This window comes from Aythya fuligula, chromosome 29 (assembly GCF_009819795.1).
Source record: "Aythya fuligula isolate bAytFul2 chromosome 29, bAytFul2.pri, whole genome shotgun sequence".
NCBI classification, from domain to species: domain Eukaryota; kingdom Metazoa; phylum Chordata; class Aves; order Anseriformes; family Anatidae; genus Aythya; species Aythya fuligula.
The window spans coordinates 1,463,879-1,482,016 of record NC_045587.1 but is presented as its reverse complement, the minus strand read 5'-3'; the positions used below and the strand labels follow the sequence as shown (position 1 = coordinate 1,482,016).

Here is an 18,138-nt window from a genome sequence, read left to right as displayed (position 1 = left end):
CCGCAATTATCCCGGGTGAAAACGCGATGACTTTCCGGAGACGCTGCTAATCTCTTTAAATCTCCGCGTGTGAGAGGGCTCTGGCTCAAAGGATGCGTTTCGCTAAACCTGTTTGACTCAGCTCCGGCCCCAGATAAAAATCTCGCAACCTGCCCTCGCCCCGCGGAGCCGGCTCCGCACCCGCGGAGTTTGCGCGGCCCCGAGCCGGCCGGGCGGCTCCGACAGAAATACGAGAGAGGAAATTGTTTCCATAGGCGGATTACAATCTACCTTAATATCTGCTAGATTTAATCACCTCGTTAAATGATCAAAAGGGGAGGGGGGAGAAAAAGGCTTTTAAAGGGATGTAACCTAAAACAATGTTATTGCGGGTGAAATTTGCATTGGATGTGTGCTTATATTTATATGAAGGGGAAGATGGAGCGGGCACAAGCTATGTAAAGCTACATGGAAAAAAATAGCATTGGTGCCTACACAAATGGGTGCGTAGATGCACTAGGTGTTCAAGCTGATATGCATGAGTACATATATATATACATTTATACAAGGGTATGTAATGGTGTGTGCATTTAAGCTTATATATCCCTTTCTTTAAATGATCTGGAAGTCGGTGTGCATATATACTATATATATGTTACATGTATGTATGCAGGGCATGATGGTGTGTGTATAATTTATATTAGTCTGGGTATTAAAGCAATCTATGTATCTCTGTATATAGATATATGACGTGATATGGCCCATGTAACAATTTGTTTATACTGTATATATGAATTTATATATATATCTGTGCAAGTGCACCCTTCTATATTATTATATGAAGTGGTGGGTAGATCCTATGTATGTTATATATATAAATTTATATATACTTATGCAAGCGCATCCCTTTATTACTACACAAAGCGGTGTGGGGATCTCAATCCGTGCCTGTACCGGTGTGTTTAAGATGGTACGTGTGCATGTGTGGGTGTACATACAGCTTTATAAATGCATATAAAAGACAGATACCCGAGGGGGGTGTATGCAAAATAATAATGGTGCAGTGCAGCGACAAAGCTCCCTATGGAGCCCACATCGCCAACACCACTACCGGGAAAGCCCCGTCTGTGTTGGGATGTTTCCCGGAGTGATCCCAAAACTCGGGAAAGGTGGAACACTGCTTTGCCTTGCACTGGGAATGGGGCGAAACGGGGGCTGGCAAAAAAAATGGGGATTTTCCCCAGGATTCATGTCCCCGAACTCCCTAATTTCTCCGAGTGAGCAGTTGATGAGCCGGGAAACTCGGGGGGTTCTTGCATTTATTTTTGGAAAACGAGAGCTTCGCTGGTCTGGAAGCATGGACATAAATTTTCATTCTTATTTTATTATTCTTATTACTTTTAAAGACTCTCGGCTAGGAAACGTTGCAATACCTTGAGAAACCCACCGCCGCTGCTCTAGTGGGCTTGGGTCATGTTGTGAATCCTGCTCTGTGCCGCATGGGCGTTAGAGCCAAGAAAATACGCGTTTTTGGGTGTTAAAAAAAAAAAAAAAAAAAAAAAAAAAAAAAAAAAAAGCTCACCCTCTTGCTGTGTGTGCAGACACTTAAACGCCGAAATGCAACTCCAGACAAGTCCAAATCCGACATCCCGACAGCGAGAGTGCTGCTCGCTGCCTCTCTTCTTCCTTATTCTACCTGAATATTGCCAGCGCTGGGAAAAGTGGATGAAACCGAAGTTATTGAGCGGGGGTTGTTGGAGGGAATCAGTGCGTACTGGTAAATATATTTTTCAGCCCGAACTGAGCCCAATTTATTCACGGCTATTTGGGACCAAGTTTCCAATTCTGGAAGTTTTGGTCCGCTACGGTTTCATTTCAGGGGGAGCGCTCTCGGTGTGTCGGTCGGTGTGTCGGTCGCTCTTTCAAATCGCGTGGGAGGATTTTAAAAAAAAAAAAAAAAAAGTAAACGCAAGCAAAAAAACAAAGAAGACAGAAGAAATACATTCATTACACTTTAGGGCACGTAGGGCTTTCGACGGTCTTGGCTGGCAAATACTGGCGAGACCATGAAACCAGGCGCTCCCAGTCATTTCCCACACTTCCCCCGATATTTTAAAATATCCGCTATTTTGGGGTAGCTCAACCCCTCTATCCTCCATCCCGGCTGTGCCAGGAGCCGGGAAGGCTCACGGATGGATTCGGGCGCTGGAGAGGAGCCGGCTGTGATTTGGGGGGGACGCAGACCGTGCGCAGTTACCCCCAGGGAAGGGAGACCCCGTCTCCGACGTGCTCGGGCCTATGGGATTCGACTCCCCGTGTGGGGCTGGGTCTCCCCCGGCCGTCGGGGTTGGGGTCTGGTGGGGATGGCAGCGAGGAGAGGTCAGGATTGGACCCGCGGGTCTCGGCACGGGCATCCCCCCACCCTCTTTTACCTCTACACGCTGCAGTGGACCCCGCTGCGTGCTTCGTCCCTTTAATCCCTGTGTTTTGGGTGAGAAATTGGTTTTTCCGGGCTGGTCGGACAATATAACACTGCCGCTAGATTTTTGAGATTAGACCTCCCTAATCCTGTACACGGGTGAGTTGGGTTTGGGGTTTTTTGGAGGGGTTGTTTTTTGTTTATTTGTTTTCTTAAAGAAGGGCAAAATTTGATCCACGAAGCAAGTGATTTGGCCATCCTCTTGCAGGAGCTTTGGAAGAGGCACTTGTCTAGGGAAAAAATTTAAAACCAAACCTGCGCAAAAACGCACGCAAATCCCCAACCCCGAGAGCCAGCTCCTCACTCCCCCGCTCAACTTCCGCGGGCGCGGACGGCGAGCTCCGCTGGTTGTGTGTCCCAAGAAGACCAACCCAATGGATTTCTACCTTTCCTCGCTTATTTTTTTCACATTCCCGCTAGGAAATCGCATCTGGAATCGCTTGCACCCCTTTCTCGTGCCCATTTATCTACTATATGCGCATTTCGCTTTGCCCATCGCTCGCCGGGTATTAGGTCAGCAAGCCGTGACGTCACTCCTGTATTACCCTTGACCGTGACTAGGCGTTGTTTGACCTTGACATCATGAGCCGTGGGCATAATAAGCGAGGGGACCCTCACCCTTGATCTTCTCGTCCCCAGCCACCCCAAGCAGCTCCCGCTCCTGTTTACAGATAAACAAGGTGTTATTTGCAGTCTAGACAGACGGGCTAATGGCCAACAATAAAGCCCTGAAAAGGAAGTTTCCCAAGTTTAGCCTTTTCTTCCCTTTGTACCGTGGACTTTGAATAACTTCCCAACCGCAGCTTTTATGGTAAAATCCCGGACAAGGGATATTCCTCTCCCTTCATTTTTTTTTTTTCTTTTTCCTTTTTATTTTCTTACTTTTTCAAATTTTCCATTTTTTTTAACTCTCTCACATTTACATGTATATATATATATTTCCAAATGTTTCTTTAAAGAATAACTTCCTAATCCAGAAGGGGAATTCTGCTCCCGCAGTCCCGTGCTCAGTGCAGAGGTGAGTATAATCCTTGCTAGCTTGCTGGTTAACTTGCTATTTGTTTGGGAAGCGCTTGGTCTTGAAAAAGACTTTTTTTTTGCAGCAAAAGAGAAGAGACTTCTGAAGGCTTTGCCAAGAAATTATTTTCTGAGTCAATGACAGCCAACACGGTGTGTGTGTGCGCACACATCCCACAAACTCCTACAGCACTGTTGGTTCCTGGCTTATAAAAATGCTTCTGCCTACGTGGTTCAGCATACTACCGACGGCTTTGGAAGCCCTCGTGTTTATGGGTATTTAAGAATTATATGCAGCAAAATGTCGTGTCTCCTGTCGCCTCCACTTCGGGAGCAAGCTGCTGCTTCGCAGGGAGCTCAGCTGGTTTAGACCACAGTTGGACCAGCCGTGGGTTTAATAAACTGCTTTTCCTCCCTACCACTTTCTCTTCCTTTACAAGGAACATTAAATAAGTGAGATCACGCTTTTCAGGCTCTCCAATGGAGATTTGTTCAAGAGTCGTGAATTCTAGACCATTAACTGGTTTGTTGTTACAGTTCTTGGGGGGGTTCAGCTCTCCAAGGGGTTACAGTACGAAACGCCAGCTCTCACCCAAAGCAGAGCTGCGGACAAAGCAAACTTCCCTGAAGTTGGGGCTAAACCTTTGCCTTACAAAGGATGCAGGCATCAGTTTACATTAGTCTAATAGGAGGAGAAGATCCTCTGCTGGCAAAGCTAGGGAAAATATAATGATATTCAGGCATTTAACTATTCCGTGCACCGAGGAGAGATTGAAGCGGGAGGTTTCGCAAGCTTGGGACCTGCCTCCCTTAAAACTGAAAGCTGCCCCAGATGATTTGTATATTGAATGAGCTGAAGTGTCGCAGACATTTTTATTCGCATACATTTACCGGTTTTCCACGTTGCAATTTTTTGCCCAGCTCCTACATATTCAATTTTACTACCCTCTCTCTCCGTGTACGTCTATGCAGACAAATATATAAGCGGTCTTGTACGCTTATATGTCTATAAGTTGTCTGTGGACATACATTTTCCGCATCAAGAAAAGTAGCTGGGGCAGGTTTCAATGATATATAGCTTGCCCAAAATAACAGTTCTGCGGGCTTTCCAAAGCCTGTCTCTATTTTATTCCCCGTGTCATGTATCTATATATTTATTCTAAATACTTCCTTTTTGACCCTGGCAGCTAACTTCTTGTTCGAGTCACCGCAACTCCTTACAACTCCCAGCCTATTTGGGGCGAAATTCAGTTAAGCAGAAAAGCTGAGCCAGGACGGGATCTGTTTTTCCAACCTGCACACGCGCAAGCAGAAGTTTCAATTTGCTTTTTTTTTTTTTTAAATATATATATATTTTTATTTCATTTTCCAGGGAGGAAGATGCAGTATATGTTACAGATTTTTGCCCTATATGAAGGTTAAATTTCATGGTCTTTTCTGAGAGAAAACTGAAAGTGGGGTTAGGTCTTTCCCATTTGAAACGTGAAGATTTTGCTGTGGGCATTAGGCAGGAGCCATTTCTATTGATTTTTAATTTGCATTTTAATTTTATTTTTTGTTTCTTTAAGAAACAAGGCTGGAGAGGTGGGAGAGAAAGAGTCTGCTCAAGTGGTAGCCTTGAGTCGAGCTCAGCCTTGCGGGCTGCACGGGAGGAAGATGCAATGCGGGAGGCGGGGAAGGGAAGATTTTATTTCTCACGCTCGGTAGAGAGGGGATGAAATGGTGCAAAAAGGGCAGGCGAGGAAGGAGCGCAGGGACAGACCCCCAAGCCGGGCACAGGGCAAAACACAGCAAAGTCAGCCCCAAACTTGGGGTTGTTTCCCCCGGGCTCTTCTCGGTGCAATGACTGATGCTCATCCGAGACAGTCATTAGCATAAGATGTCGATCCTATTTACTACACTAGACAGTGACCTTGAACTGAGACGTTGCAATCTTGCTTTTGCAGCCTCTTTTTCCTCTCCTCTTTTTCGGGGGCTGTTCTCCCTGCTCCCTCAGGCACGGAGCGTTCCCCGGCTTCTTCCCATGAGCATTTCCCAAAAGCTGCGTGTTGGACATGGGGAGGCGGAGAAAATAAACCCTTCGTCAGGATTATTAAATATCTGCCTCTACAAGGACTCTACCTGAAAATGGGCTTTCCTGCAAACGGGGAAAGGTTCCGAGATTTCTAGTTGGGCTGGGCAACTTTTTGGGGGGAGGAACACCGCGGAAAAAAAAAAAAAAATGGAAAAAAAAAAAAGGAGGGGGGTTGCTCAAAGCAACATGAGGTAGAAATCGGGATATATTTTTGGAGCCGGAGCTCGGAGTGGGTTGTGCACGAATCAGGCTGCCTAAGCAGCAGTGCCAGTGCCCCAAGCAGGAGGACTCGGCTCAGGCTTTCGTTTTTAAGCACTGCTCAGTTTGCGCTGAGCATTTGAAAAGCCCAAGCGCTCAACCTGAACTGGGAAATGCATTTTTAATGGGGAAGAAATTCCCAGGGAAACGCTGCAGCTTTACTCATGAGTCCTTAGGATTCTTTTTTCCCCTTCTTGGACCTGCTGTCTGGTTGCAGCAGGAGCAGCGCTGAGCCCTGTTCCCGCTGGAGACGAAGGCCACCAAGAGCAGGGACCTCCGCTCCACGCCGTGCATCGCTTAATCCATTTCTAGGCACGGCTGTAGCCTTTCTCGGCTCTCCAAAAAATAAAAATAAAAGGGAATCGGGGGTGCTTTTCTCCCTCTGCCTTGCTGTGATGCCCACGCTAACAATGTCCCTTCCCGCAGGACTCAGCGCGCAGTTTGTGGTTCACTTGCTCCGCAGCTCAGCCCTGCAACCGCCTCCTGAAATGTTTATTTGGAGGTAACCGTCAGATTTTTTATTTTACTTTTTTTTTTTTTTTTTCCACCCTGCAAAAATCAGATTGAATATAGAGGAAAAGCCCCAAATACGCCGAGACTCCTGTGAAGCGAAAATGGACTTTTCCATGGTCCGGTGGAGAACAAAGCCGTACAGCACCCGGGCACGTCTTATAGGGGGAATTTTGCAAAGCAAGAGCATGGTAGAGGAAGGGTTTTCTTTAAAACACAGCAAACAAAGCCAATTCATATGGCAACCTACGGGGATCACGTGCTCATTTTTATATAAACTATTCCCCTCCACGGTTGCCCAGCGTTGCGAGCGCTTCTTCTGCACTGAGACGACACTCTTGGAGAAATTGCAAGCAGCTTTTGCACTTATACCTGCAGGGAGAAAAATTCCTTGGCAAGGTTTAAAAAAAAAAAAAAAGTGCTAAACTTTCATTCTAGCAAAATATTTCTAGTAGTCGTATTTCTTCCTTCACAGGCAAAGCGTGTAGGAAGGTATGCACGTATCTCTGCAAGGTATGTATGTAGAATATGTAGCGTATCCATAGATGTGCCAGGGAGAAAGAGAGATGGGAAACGTAGAAAATAGGTTTTTCACCTTCAGGAGCTGTCCATGGAATACGAAAAAAAAAGCTAAAGGAGTAATTTTATTGGCACCTGATTTTTCTACAGGGCTGGGAGGGGGCTGAGCAAAAGCCCCAGTATTCTGCCAGAGGAGGAGGGTGAAGCGGGGAAAATGATGTTATGCTGGAGGAATATCTCAAATACTGGAGGGGGGAGGTTGTTTGCTGTCTGGAAAGGCACCAGCTGGGGAGGTGCGGCTGAACCAGCTCGGCTCAGCCTCCGCGGAGCGCCTCCGCTCCCGCGCAGCGGTTTTACCTATACAGGAATATTTACGGTACTTCGCAGAGGCAACCTGGCAAGGGAACGCTTGGGAGTTGCTTAAGGCAGGGAGGAATGCAAAGCCATGCAAAAATAAAGCGAACGGGGTGGGCATTTTGTTTTTTTTTAAAAAAAAAGGGGGAGGGGGGGAGGGAGAAAATGGGCATAAGACCAAAAAATAAAAAATAAAAGGAGGGAAATAACACCCCCAAAAAGCATAAAGCACCATCAAATGTCTTTGCGTTTTCCCGGTTCCATGTTTCCATACAATACACCTTTTTCAGTATTTTTTTTTTCTTCCCTCCAACGTGTTTATTTTGCAGTGAAAGAAGCCAATATTGATTTTTTTTTTCCCCACTCCCTTGTGTTCCTGTGCAGAAGCTCTTTTCAGTATGACCAGGAGAAGACGATGGGTGGGAGGGAAGAAGAGCTCTGTAGTGTTACGAGGACAGAATATATTGCTATAAGGTGGCAAGGAACCAGATAAGAGTGTGTGCGTGTGTGTGTGTACCTATATTTCCAGGGGTGGGGACCCGAGCGGCGTGGGGGTTGGGGAGAATTCTCATTTTTGTTCTTTCTCCTGAAAGAAGGCAAAAGAAATGAGAAAAATGCATATATGCTGCATGTGTGTGCGTCTTCCTGCATATGGAATATATACCGGGTAAATTAAGGCTATATACAGTCCTGTTCTTCTGTCTTGCTTTATTCGACACAGATCATTAATAAAAGCGATTGAGGATTGTTAAAAATCTTCCAGCCCTTCTTGAGAGGCTGCAGCCTGGGAAGAGGCTGCATTTCCCTAGTCCACGACAAAGCCACCCGGTCCTAGAGGAGGGAAAAAAATTATAATTAAAAAAAAAAAAAAAAAAAAAAAAGGCAGAAGAGTCGAAAAGGTCTCAAATAGCCTCCAAGGCTCCCATCCCACCGCGCGTAAATATGAGCCTGTTGCGGGCACGATCATTCGTCTCCTTAAAAAGCCTGTAAACTTTATATGACACAATATCTAATAGTAATTTATTGGGGAGATATTGTAAATTCGAACTGTTTTAGTTAATAAAGGAGCTAATTAATGAGAACCCGTCTCGCTTTTGCAGCTGGTGGAGGGCCCCGAAGTGCCGCCGGGGGAGGGGTGAGTTTTTGGGGCAAAACCATCGCCTATCGATTATTTTATGCTAAATATGACATTTTAGGGTGCCTCGCGTTTCTCAAGCCAGCGCTGGGAGCCGTTGCCTTTTTTTTTTTTTTAATAAAATGCTTTATGGGATTTTTTATGATTTTTTATGATTGGGGGGTGAAGAGGGGCCTGGGGGGGGAGAGAAAAGGCGTAAAAAGGCGGAACTTGCTGTTGTGTTTTGTCTCTGCTGCCAGGGGAGGGGAGGCCCCCCCCTCCCTCCCAGCGCAATTTGGGGCTCACGTGACCCCCCCGGACCAATGGGGCCGAGCCGTCGGTTTAACTATGTTTAATGTCAGATAGCAATAAAGTAGAAGCTTTCGGTCAGGCCCGCGGAAATGGGCGAGCACAACCTCCTTAATCCCGGCTTTGTGGGACCTCTGGTGAACATCCACACGGGAGACACCTTCTACTTCCCCAATTTCCGAGCCTCCGGAGGGCAGCTGCCCGGGCTGCCATCCCTCTCCTACCCCCGCCGGGACAACGTCTGCTCCCTGCCCTGGGCATCCTCGGAGCCCTGCAACGGGTACCCGCAGCCCTACCTGAGCAGCCCCGTCTCCATTAACCCTTCCTTCGGCAGAGCCTGCGACCTCGCCCGGGTGGAGGAAAGCAAATGCTACTACCGGGAAACCTGCTCCGACACGGCCGGGCTCAAGCGGGAGGAGAGGGGCAGGGACAGTGCCTTGCTGCCCCTCGAAGCCGGCCTCCCCAATGGCATGGGGGGCAATTTCAGCAAATATGACTATCCGGCCGCCGAGGCAGTGCCCCACGACCCTCCGTCGTGCCAGTCCTTGGAGTCAGACTCCAGCTCGTCCTTGCTCAATGAAGGGAATAAAGGCACGGCCGGCGAAGCGGGGAGCTTGGTGTCCCCCCTGAACCAAGGCAGCACTTTAGGCACCGGTGGTAAGACCCGGGAGAGCGTCGGGGGGGCGGTTTGCTTGGAAACTTGCCGGCTTGGGGCTGCTTCGTGGTGTAATTCATGGGCTCAGCGATGGGAAGCGGCGTGCCTATGTGTGCTGAGACCACTAGGGGTAGCACCGAAATCCCTAATGTTTTATTAGGTGGTGCTTCTTTTAAAAGAAAAGGCTATAAACATGTAAATATCCCATAAAAAAAAAGAGAGAGAGAGAGAGAGGCAGAGGGAGATAGTGATTGCGCATCCCTCCTCGACCGACGGCGCGGACGGTTGGCAGAGCGTCGAGGCGCTTTTTGGGGACTTCGCAGAGGTGTGTCTGCACGAGGCAAGGGGGGAGGAGGAGGAAAAGGGGGGGGAAGCTTAAAAAAAAAAAAAAAAAAAAAAAAAGCAGCCTTCAACGCTGTCATTTGGGTGCAGGTCTCTCGGCTCTTCCCCCTGCCACAGGGACTGGAGCTGCGGTGGACACCCCCAGATTCCAGGGGGGTGTCCCCAGCCTTGTCGCCCGCTCGGTGCCCGTCTTTCGCTCCGTGCCCCGGTTATAACGCTCCCCGCCTTTCCTTTCCCCTGCCTCCCACGCATCGCCCGTGGCGCTGGGAGGGAGCTGCAAGCATCCCTGAGCACCTCTGGTCACCGCCAGGACGGGGACAGCGGGGACACTGGGACAGCAGGGAGGTGCGGAGAGGAATACTGAGGGTGTCCCTTCTTTTTTATTTATCTATTTTTTTAGAGGATTTTTTTTTTCTTGCGAAATGCTCAACTCTCCCTCTCGCTCCCCCCTTTGCCAGGTGCTCCTTGGTACCCGATGCACACACGGTCCCGGAAAAAGCGAAAACCCTATTCCAAGCTGCAGCTGGCAGAGCTGGAGGGGGAGTTTATGGTCAATGAATTCATTACTCGCCAAAGAAGGAGGGAGCTCTCAGACCGATTAAACCTGAGCGACCAGCAGGTGAAGATTTGGTTCCAGAACCGGCGCATGAAAAAGAAAAGACTCCTCCTGAGAGAGCAAGCCCTTTCTTTCTTTTAAAGTTTTAAAAGCGTCCGTGTTGGGTTAAAAAAAAAAAAAAAAAAAAAAAAAATTGCATAGACTTTCTAGCGTTCACCCGAGCTCCCGGGACTTTACCTGACCACTCTTCACCCCCACACACACCCTTCCCCGCCCAGAAATAAATGAATAAAGAGATAATATTAATAAATAACCAGTTTCCCTTAAAATACGAAGCCCGGCAGCCAGCACGTAGAGTACGAGAACATGCGCCTCCTCCGCTGCGACTGCGGGGGGAGAGACCGAGCGACTGCGGCTGGCGAGAGGCAGCCCCAGCGGCCGGGCTGCTGCTTCCAGAGATGCTCGGCGTGCTGAAGGGGAGGTTTTCAGTGCGACTTCAGCCGCCGGTCATTTGCCAGCAGCGCAGGTAGGGTTTCCGTGCAGCGCCGGGAGCCGTCGGGGGCCGTCGGGGCCTCTGCTCCCCGCTCCCCGCTCGGCTTCGGAGGCGGCGAGAGCGGGGCGAGGGCGAGGAGAGCGAAATCCGCACCTCTTGGGGCTGCTTCGGGGCTTCGTGGGAAGCGGGGGAGGGGAAAATAGAAAAAAAAAAAAAAAAAGAAGGGGTGGGGGGGAGGGGGAATAGGGATGTGGATGGGGTACGTCGTCTTAAAGCACCGGACCCCCATCCGCACGGAAGATGTGTTGTTTTTTTTTTTCAGTGCACGGTGTTACCCAGATGTGTGTGGGGTCAAAATAAAAGGAAGGTTTGCGGCTAGGCTCAATCAGTATCTTTAGGAGAAGGCGAGAGACAAAGACTGTGTATATATCCGATGTATATGGTATATAGCTATGTAATATATGAGGTACGTGTATCACACTGTGTCCCTATAGATTTGAGGGGGGTGGCTGTGCCCAGGCTTTGGTGCAGGCGGTGGTGGTGTCCCCAGCGCCAGACTGTCACAAGAAAGAAAATACGCACACGCACCTCTAGCAAACCCTTCCAGGAAAATCTGAATTCCCCTCCACGTTAAACTGAGCCTTTCGGAGATTTTTGCTCTCCGAAATCACAGCCGAGTTCTCTGCACTAGCCCCAAATTATATTCGTGTGTCCCGCTCCAAAAAATGACATTTCTTTGGAACAACTCTGCTGACGGAGTATTTATGCTGTTTTGCTGTGTTTATTGATGACAATGTAGGAAAAGAGGTAGAAAATAATCCTCCTTTTTTTGTACCCTCCGGTGATAACAGCCCGTTGGAGTCTGGCTGAGCGAGCTGCTTCTCTGTCCTTGGGATGGCTTAAAAGACGAGCTTTGCCATTTGGGTGCTATTTTCCCAATAAAGGGGAAAAAAAAAAAAAAAAAAAGGAAAAAAAAAAAAAAAGAGAGAAAGAGAGGAAAAAAAAAAAAAAAAAGCAGACTGCGGTTTCTTTTAAGGAAGTATGTCGTATTCAGCTATAGGGAAAAGATAACCCTGCCTTCCTTCCCCAGCTGCCCATCAGGTTAAAAACCTGCACGATTCTAGAAAGGGCAATGCTTGCTTTACCTCCCTAAAAAGTCACTCTAGCTGCAAATAAAACCAGCCCCAACGTTAAGAAGAGGTCTTAGAGTTTGGGGTCCGGGGGTGTTTGTCGGCTCCCTAAAGCCCTGTCAGTTTTTTTTCCCTCCAAGGGCAGTAGAGTGGGGCCTGGTAGGATGCGACGTGTTTTGTTTGTACGTGTGCTCGGGTTTCCTGGAGAAAAAACACCAATTTTCGCTATTCCCCATCAGGTGTGTTGTGAAGGCACTTTTAGGTGGTCGGCGGAGGCGAAGCAGTGAGGGCAGGACGGGGGGAGCAGCAGATTTAGGGCCGTGAGGAGCTTTACTTGCATGGGAAATTTTAATTCAGTCTAAAAAGGAAAAATGGGAATTTTAAATTCAGGTTAACAGGGGAGAGGGGGGCCGCTGTGCTGCAGCCCGCTGCTTTGCCACGCCGTGCTTTGCTCCATTCGTTTTATATCGGAGGGGGGATTAATTTTATGGCAAAGCAGCGTTTTCTGGGAAGTCTGGATGCTCACCACGTGCTCTCGCTTCCCCGCGTTCATGGTCATGACCAGCAGCGGCGAGGAATGCTTTTATTTACGAGCTGCAAAGGATGGAGCCGGCTCCTTCACATCCCTCCCTGAGCTGCAAGGAGCCTTTCTTTCAGCTGCATTTCCCTTCCTAGGGCAGGATCATCCCGCAGCCCCTGCCGCTTACCTCCTTCCTCCCTCACCCCTTCCCCGGCTGCTTCCCCTTCTACCCACCTCCCCCTTATTAATTTTTATTTTTATCATTTCTGCAGCCCGGTAAATGTTCCTGCTTTATTTCCTTTCAGTTGCTTTTTTTTTTTTTTTTTTTTTTTTTTTTTTTTTTTTAAAGGACAGATCCCCTCAACTCCTTCTTCAAAGCCACGAGCCTCCTTTGCCCCTCTCTCTCCTTTGCCTCTCTGTCTCCTTTGCCGTCCCGTCTCCTTTGCCCCTCGTCTCCCTGCACACCTTCCACACAAAAGAGGGCATCGCCTCTCGCAACGTTGTGCAATAAGCCTAGGATGTGTTTTATATGGATATATCTATGTATGCTCCAGCTCAACCATGTGCAATTAAAGGAGGAAGGCAAGGGGAAAGAATTCAATGTTTGGGGGGTGACGTGGTTTTGGGGTGGAAAGGGGGTGTTTTGGGGCCGGCTGGCTCTGCAGAGGGTGATTGCGGGCTGTGCGGTGTCGTGGGGACACAAGAAGCCTCGGGTTCTTGTAATTCCACAGAAAGGGAGTGAATCCACACAGGTTTTACTTCACCAACCTCCCAATCGCTCTGCAATGAGACACCGGTTGGGATAGGGCTTGTATTTGGAGGAAGGTAGAAATTAGGGTGAGTTACGGTGAAATGTCAGAAATGCTGTGTTGGATTTCAATACCGACGACTTAAAAAACAAATCAATCCGTTTCGTTATTCTTCACCCACCGAGGGTCACTTCTATCTCGCCCATACCCGCCGCCCTCCCCAGCACAAAGGACAAGACACCAGCAGCACCCCCGAGACCCCCAGGGTCGTCCCTCGCCAACCGTGCGCCGAGAAAATTCCGAGGAATATGAAAATATATGCAATATTCTCTTCCAGACTGCTTTAAGAATGTGACTCGGTGGGATTTCTGTTTGGTCTGTGTTTGTTCTCCGTGTCCGTGGTACCGTTTTTCTGCTTGTATCCCCTAGTCTAGTTTATTGAGGTTGTTAATATGCATCCTTCGCCGTATCGTTCATATGTAATGTTTCTTACCTCAAGCTATTATATGTAGGGTCTATGCAAATGTCTGTTATAGCACGTTCTGGCTTTATATAGTCATGTAAAAAGTTGCTTCTCAATAATAATAATTAAAAAATAATGTATTATTATGTGATTTCTTGATAATAAATAAAATTGCCCAAACATCTACTTGGTGATTTACTGCTTACTATTTAAAATTAGTATTAACTAGCAAGGTTAATAAAAGAGTAACAAAAAATATATTGGCCAGCCTTGCCTTCTGTGGCTTGTAGATCATCTTTTCGTAAAAAAATAATTAAATGAATGTGTAAAATGCGTTGTAAAAGGAGAGAAATATCACTTGCTGCGTCGCTCTAAATATAATTAGAAAAATCCTGGGGAAACAAGAAGCATAAGTTAATCTCAAAATTGTTGGTTTAATGAGAGTATCCTCGTGCGCATAACATTAATTGGAAACAAAACTCAACAAAGATGCGCTTCTTCTTTTTTTTTTTTTAAAGATGATCGGAGCTGCTTGAATGTTGGCTAATTGCGAATCTTTTGTCTCCTGTGGAGGGTACAGGGGTCTCTACCTCTGTAGGGAGCAACCCCCTGCCCAAGGGGCTCATACAATCGCTATGTACATATGGGAAATGCTGTATGGATGAGTATAGAAACAGGAACTAGAGGAATGTCAAAGATATCCTGGGTATGACTTTAAGATGGGAATGAGATGTGAAGGCGCAGCTCTTAAATTGGAAATATATTGGGATGGGTTTAGGTTCGGGCGTGTTGATGCTTATTGTTATGGTTATGGTTATTAGGACGAGCGTTATTGCAATTCTTCGGAGTAAATTCGCAACAAATTCATCTAACAAGAGAAAAAATAACCCCGGCAGGCCAATTTAAATAAATTAGATTACGATTTCCTCGATCTCTCTCCAAGCGGATATATATGTAATGGTTTCCCTGTTATTTTCCTTTCGAGGAGACACCATACACTTCTTAAAGGCAGAAGCCATACATTAGGTAAAAAGCTTTTAGAGGATCGATAAAGGGTTTTTATTAAAGAAATGCCAAAGGATTCTATGCCATTTTAACTGACGCCTTCCCCACTCCCGGCCGCATCCAGCCCCAAGCCCATTAAGGGGCAGCTCGGCCCACACTGCAGACTGGGCACACTGGGAGCCACTGGTGTGAGCCTCAGCATGGGGAAGTTGAAATTATATATATATATATATATATATATATATATATATATATATACATATATATATATTATTTTTTTTTTCCTGCGGAAAACACTCTATCAGCACCAATTCGTGCATTTTTCCCCAATTCCTCATGGAGAGCATTAGGATTTCCCAAAACAGGGTACACTTGGGGTCTTGTACGATGATGAGAAGATTCACCCAGACCTGAGAAATTTATTTTTTATTATAATTATTTTTTTTATCCCTTCCCTCTCCCCCCTCGGTTTGAAAGGAGGAAAGGAGGAAGGTGAATATTCCTATAGGAATGGGCCACACTTTTGCCATCTTCAAACTTGCCCCAAACGCATTTTAGGAGCGATAGAATACTTGGGACAACCAGAAACACTGCTTGGGGAAATCGGTATGGCTTGTGATTTCTGCAGAGTTCTCTGTTATTTTTTTTTTTTTTCCGCAGTCGTTGATTTATTTATATATATTATTATTATTATTATTTCTTAAACACGAGTAAATACACTTTCCCTCTGTTTCTCCTGCCTCAGTCATGTGTGAACACGTATATCGTACAAACAAACTCCAGCCAGACCTTTCCACACTTTATTTTCTTATTTCTATAGAGTAATAAGTGTGTCCCTACGCCAGTGTGCCAGGAAAATGGGCACCAGGAGGAATTATGCCTAACAGGTCTGAATGGCATAGGGTGACATAAATTGTATGTATTGTAAGTCGGTTCACCTTGAACAGGAATAGTTGGATTTCAAAGACATTCAAACACTCACCAAAATAGATAAAACTTATTTATTACCAGCGAGCGGATAGAACAAATTGTTGCTTCGCCATAAAATCTGTATTATTTCTGGGCTGGTTTCTTTTATTCAGCAGCGTATTTCATTGCTCCAGCTTTAAAATGAATTCGTTAGCGAGGGGAGAAAACCCTCGTCTCTTTAATTGCGAGGAATATTTCTACCGTTAATGACAAAGACCGAGGTGCTATTTCACAACCACTGCAAAATCGTAGAAAATATTAATGCAGGCAGGTCAATTTTAGGGAATTATTCATGCTTCGGTACCTTCAGCCCATACTCAATATGGGAAAGATAATGTGCAAAATAGGAATACAAAAGGGCATTTTTTTTTCGCTCAGCCGGGAGGTATGTTCTTGACACCTTTGTGCCGAAGAAATGTGCAATTTCTTTGAACTTACGCGAAACCTCTGCAAAACACCCAGGAAAAACCCGACGCGAATTAACGCTGAGCTCATTTCAAAGACCATTAAAGACCAGAGCCTCTTTAAGCAAAGTTTAATCACAAGCAACGCAGAAAATTCAAGGCGGCCGGTCAAAAATCCTTTTCCTCCTGCTCTCAATTTTCTCGCAATCCCCTTTTTGAGGATGAAACCGGGGCATTTGGCATCTAGGGGTGCAAAATACGCAGAATTAGAAGTGAGGGAGAAAACAACCACAACCCCAGCTCCGCTGCTGGCACCCAGGTTAGCTGTTTGGCTTGGAGGGGAGGGACCTGCCAATTTTATTTTTTTTATTTTTTTGTCCTGCAATACGAAAAAAAAAAATCAAAGGCGTAGTCTACAGAGCAGCGAGCGCTATAGACTGTGGGTGCTTATAGGTGTCCCAGGGTGTGCGAGGGCTTTATGCGCTTTCATCCCCTCGGACCTGGCCAAAAAGGAGTTGCACAAAGAGGTGGAAGAAGTGTGAGTGCCGCTGGGGGGTGGCGGGGCTGGGGGGCATCTTTCCTTGCCGGGGGGACCCTTTCCTCGCTGGGCATTGCCATGGGGGGGGCAGCGGCAGGGGCTGGGGGCGGGTGGCGATGCACCCAGGCCATAGGGAAGGGGCACTCGGGGCCACCACGTTGGCGAAAATTCGGATTTGGGCTCCAGGCCAGCATCTGAGGGATGCCTGTGTCCATGCGTGGAAATATTTCGCATTCCCGCCTCACCCCCCCCGGCCCAAACTCCCAAATAACAGACAAAAGCAAAGCACCTCCTCGCAGCTGCATTTTACAGGGCTGCAGCTTAAAGTATTAAAGCAATTAACAATAAATATAATAATTCCCATTAAACGGAGAAGAATGACTGGACTTCCTTCTCTCAGTCTGTGTGTGGCTGAGGCTCCGTCCTTTGGCTAATTCCGTGATATATTAACTGTTTGGTTTCCTCCCCCGTGCTATTATAGGGGCTGTTTTCAGTCCCATGCCCCCCTTATCATTAATGTGCCAGTGCGTTATTGCCGAAGAATGCCTTGGTTTGATTCTGAGTGCGGGTTCATAAATATAAAATAAACACAGAGTGGGAATAATTAGCAGCATTTATCAGCATATGGCCACCCACCCCACTTTGAAACCTTCCAGACCCTGCGAGAGGAAAATGAAGTACATTGCAAGTAATTAGTTTTAAGCAAATCATTTCAAATGGAAACTTATAGGTAAAGCCTAATGAAGTGCAGAGGGAAAAAAAAAAAAAAAAAAGCCTCTTTTTTATTGCTTGGTAGGTAGCAAGTAGACACAGCAATATTTTACTGTTGAGAGAATAAATTAATTAATATATCTGTAGCTAGCAACTACAATGGCTCCATGGATGACTGCATTTAAAGGAGATATATGTATCCAGTCTCATTGGTGTTGTTAACAAGAGTGATAATAAAGATGAAAAGGATAAGAAAGATAAAAAGATCAGTAGGCTTGTACTCCTTACTGCGGCTAAATTGCGTGGATTTTCTAATGGCTGCGTCTTGTTGACTCTCTGCAAACTCCTCTTTTTTTTTCTTTCTTTTTACAGTCAGACTTCATTAAGTGACTTTATTTTCATTTTGCTCAAATAGGAAATAAACATGTGCGCCCCTCGCCCCCCAATAAATCTCGTACTAAGTATCCTTCTCTTCGGCTTGAGGGGAGGGGGTCTCTCTCTTATCCACACTTGGGGTGCAAAAATGACTGATTTTGAAAATGAAGTACTTTACCCGCTTTTGTCAGACTGGGAATCTAAATGCTTTTTTTTTTTTTTTTTTTTTTTTTTTTTTTTTTTTTTTTAAAACGTGCCTTTGTGGTACCAGGAAAATACAGAAATCTTACATCCCCCTCAGTCTGAATAAATCACATTTAGTCGGTGTTTTAGTCTAGCTGGAATGTGAGAGCATGTGCCTCAAATCCGCGTTAAAATCTACCTGTAATTTTTTAAGAGAGTTTGTGCTTTAATTTTAGACATGGGTTAGCAAAACACTGCCACAGAGAACATATAAACCATCGGGATATCTCATTATAAAAACGTTTGCCAAAATTAATTTTTTCACCGGGAAAGCATATTAATATTCATATTTGCAGCCAGTACACTCCTGTGCCTCTCAAACCTACATATTGGGTGGAGAAGTGTCGATAATTACATAGAGTGTGGAAATTC

The 18,138-nt window shown here is 46.4% G+C and overlaps 1 protein-coding gene across 1 annotated transcript; it reads left to right on the top strand.

Moving 5' to 3' along the window:
- The first annotated feature begins 8,705 nt into the window (after positions 1-8,705).
- On the top strand, positions 8,706-10,307 carry HOXC12 (homeobox C12). Its single transcript, XM_032204908.1, has 2 exons — positions 8,706-9,270; positions 10,069-10,307. The coding sequence occupies exons 1-2, from the start codon at positions 8,706-8,708 to the stop codon at positions 10,305-10,307; spliced, it is 804 nt and encodes a 267-aa protein (XP_032060799.1).
- Positions 10,308-18,138: the final 7,831 nt, after the last annotated feature.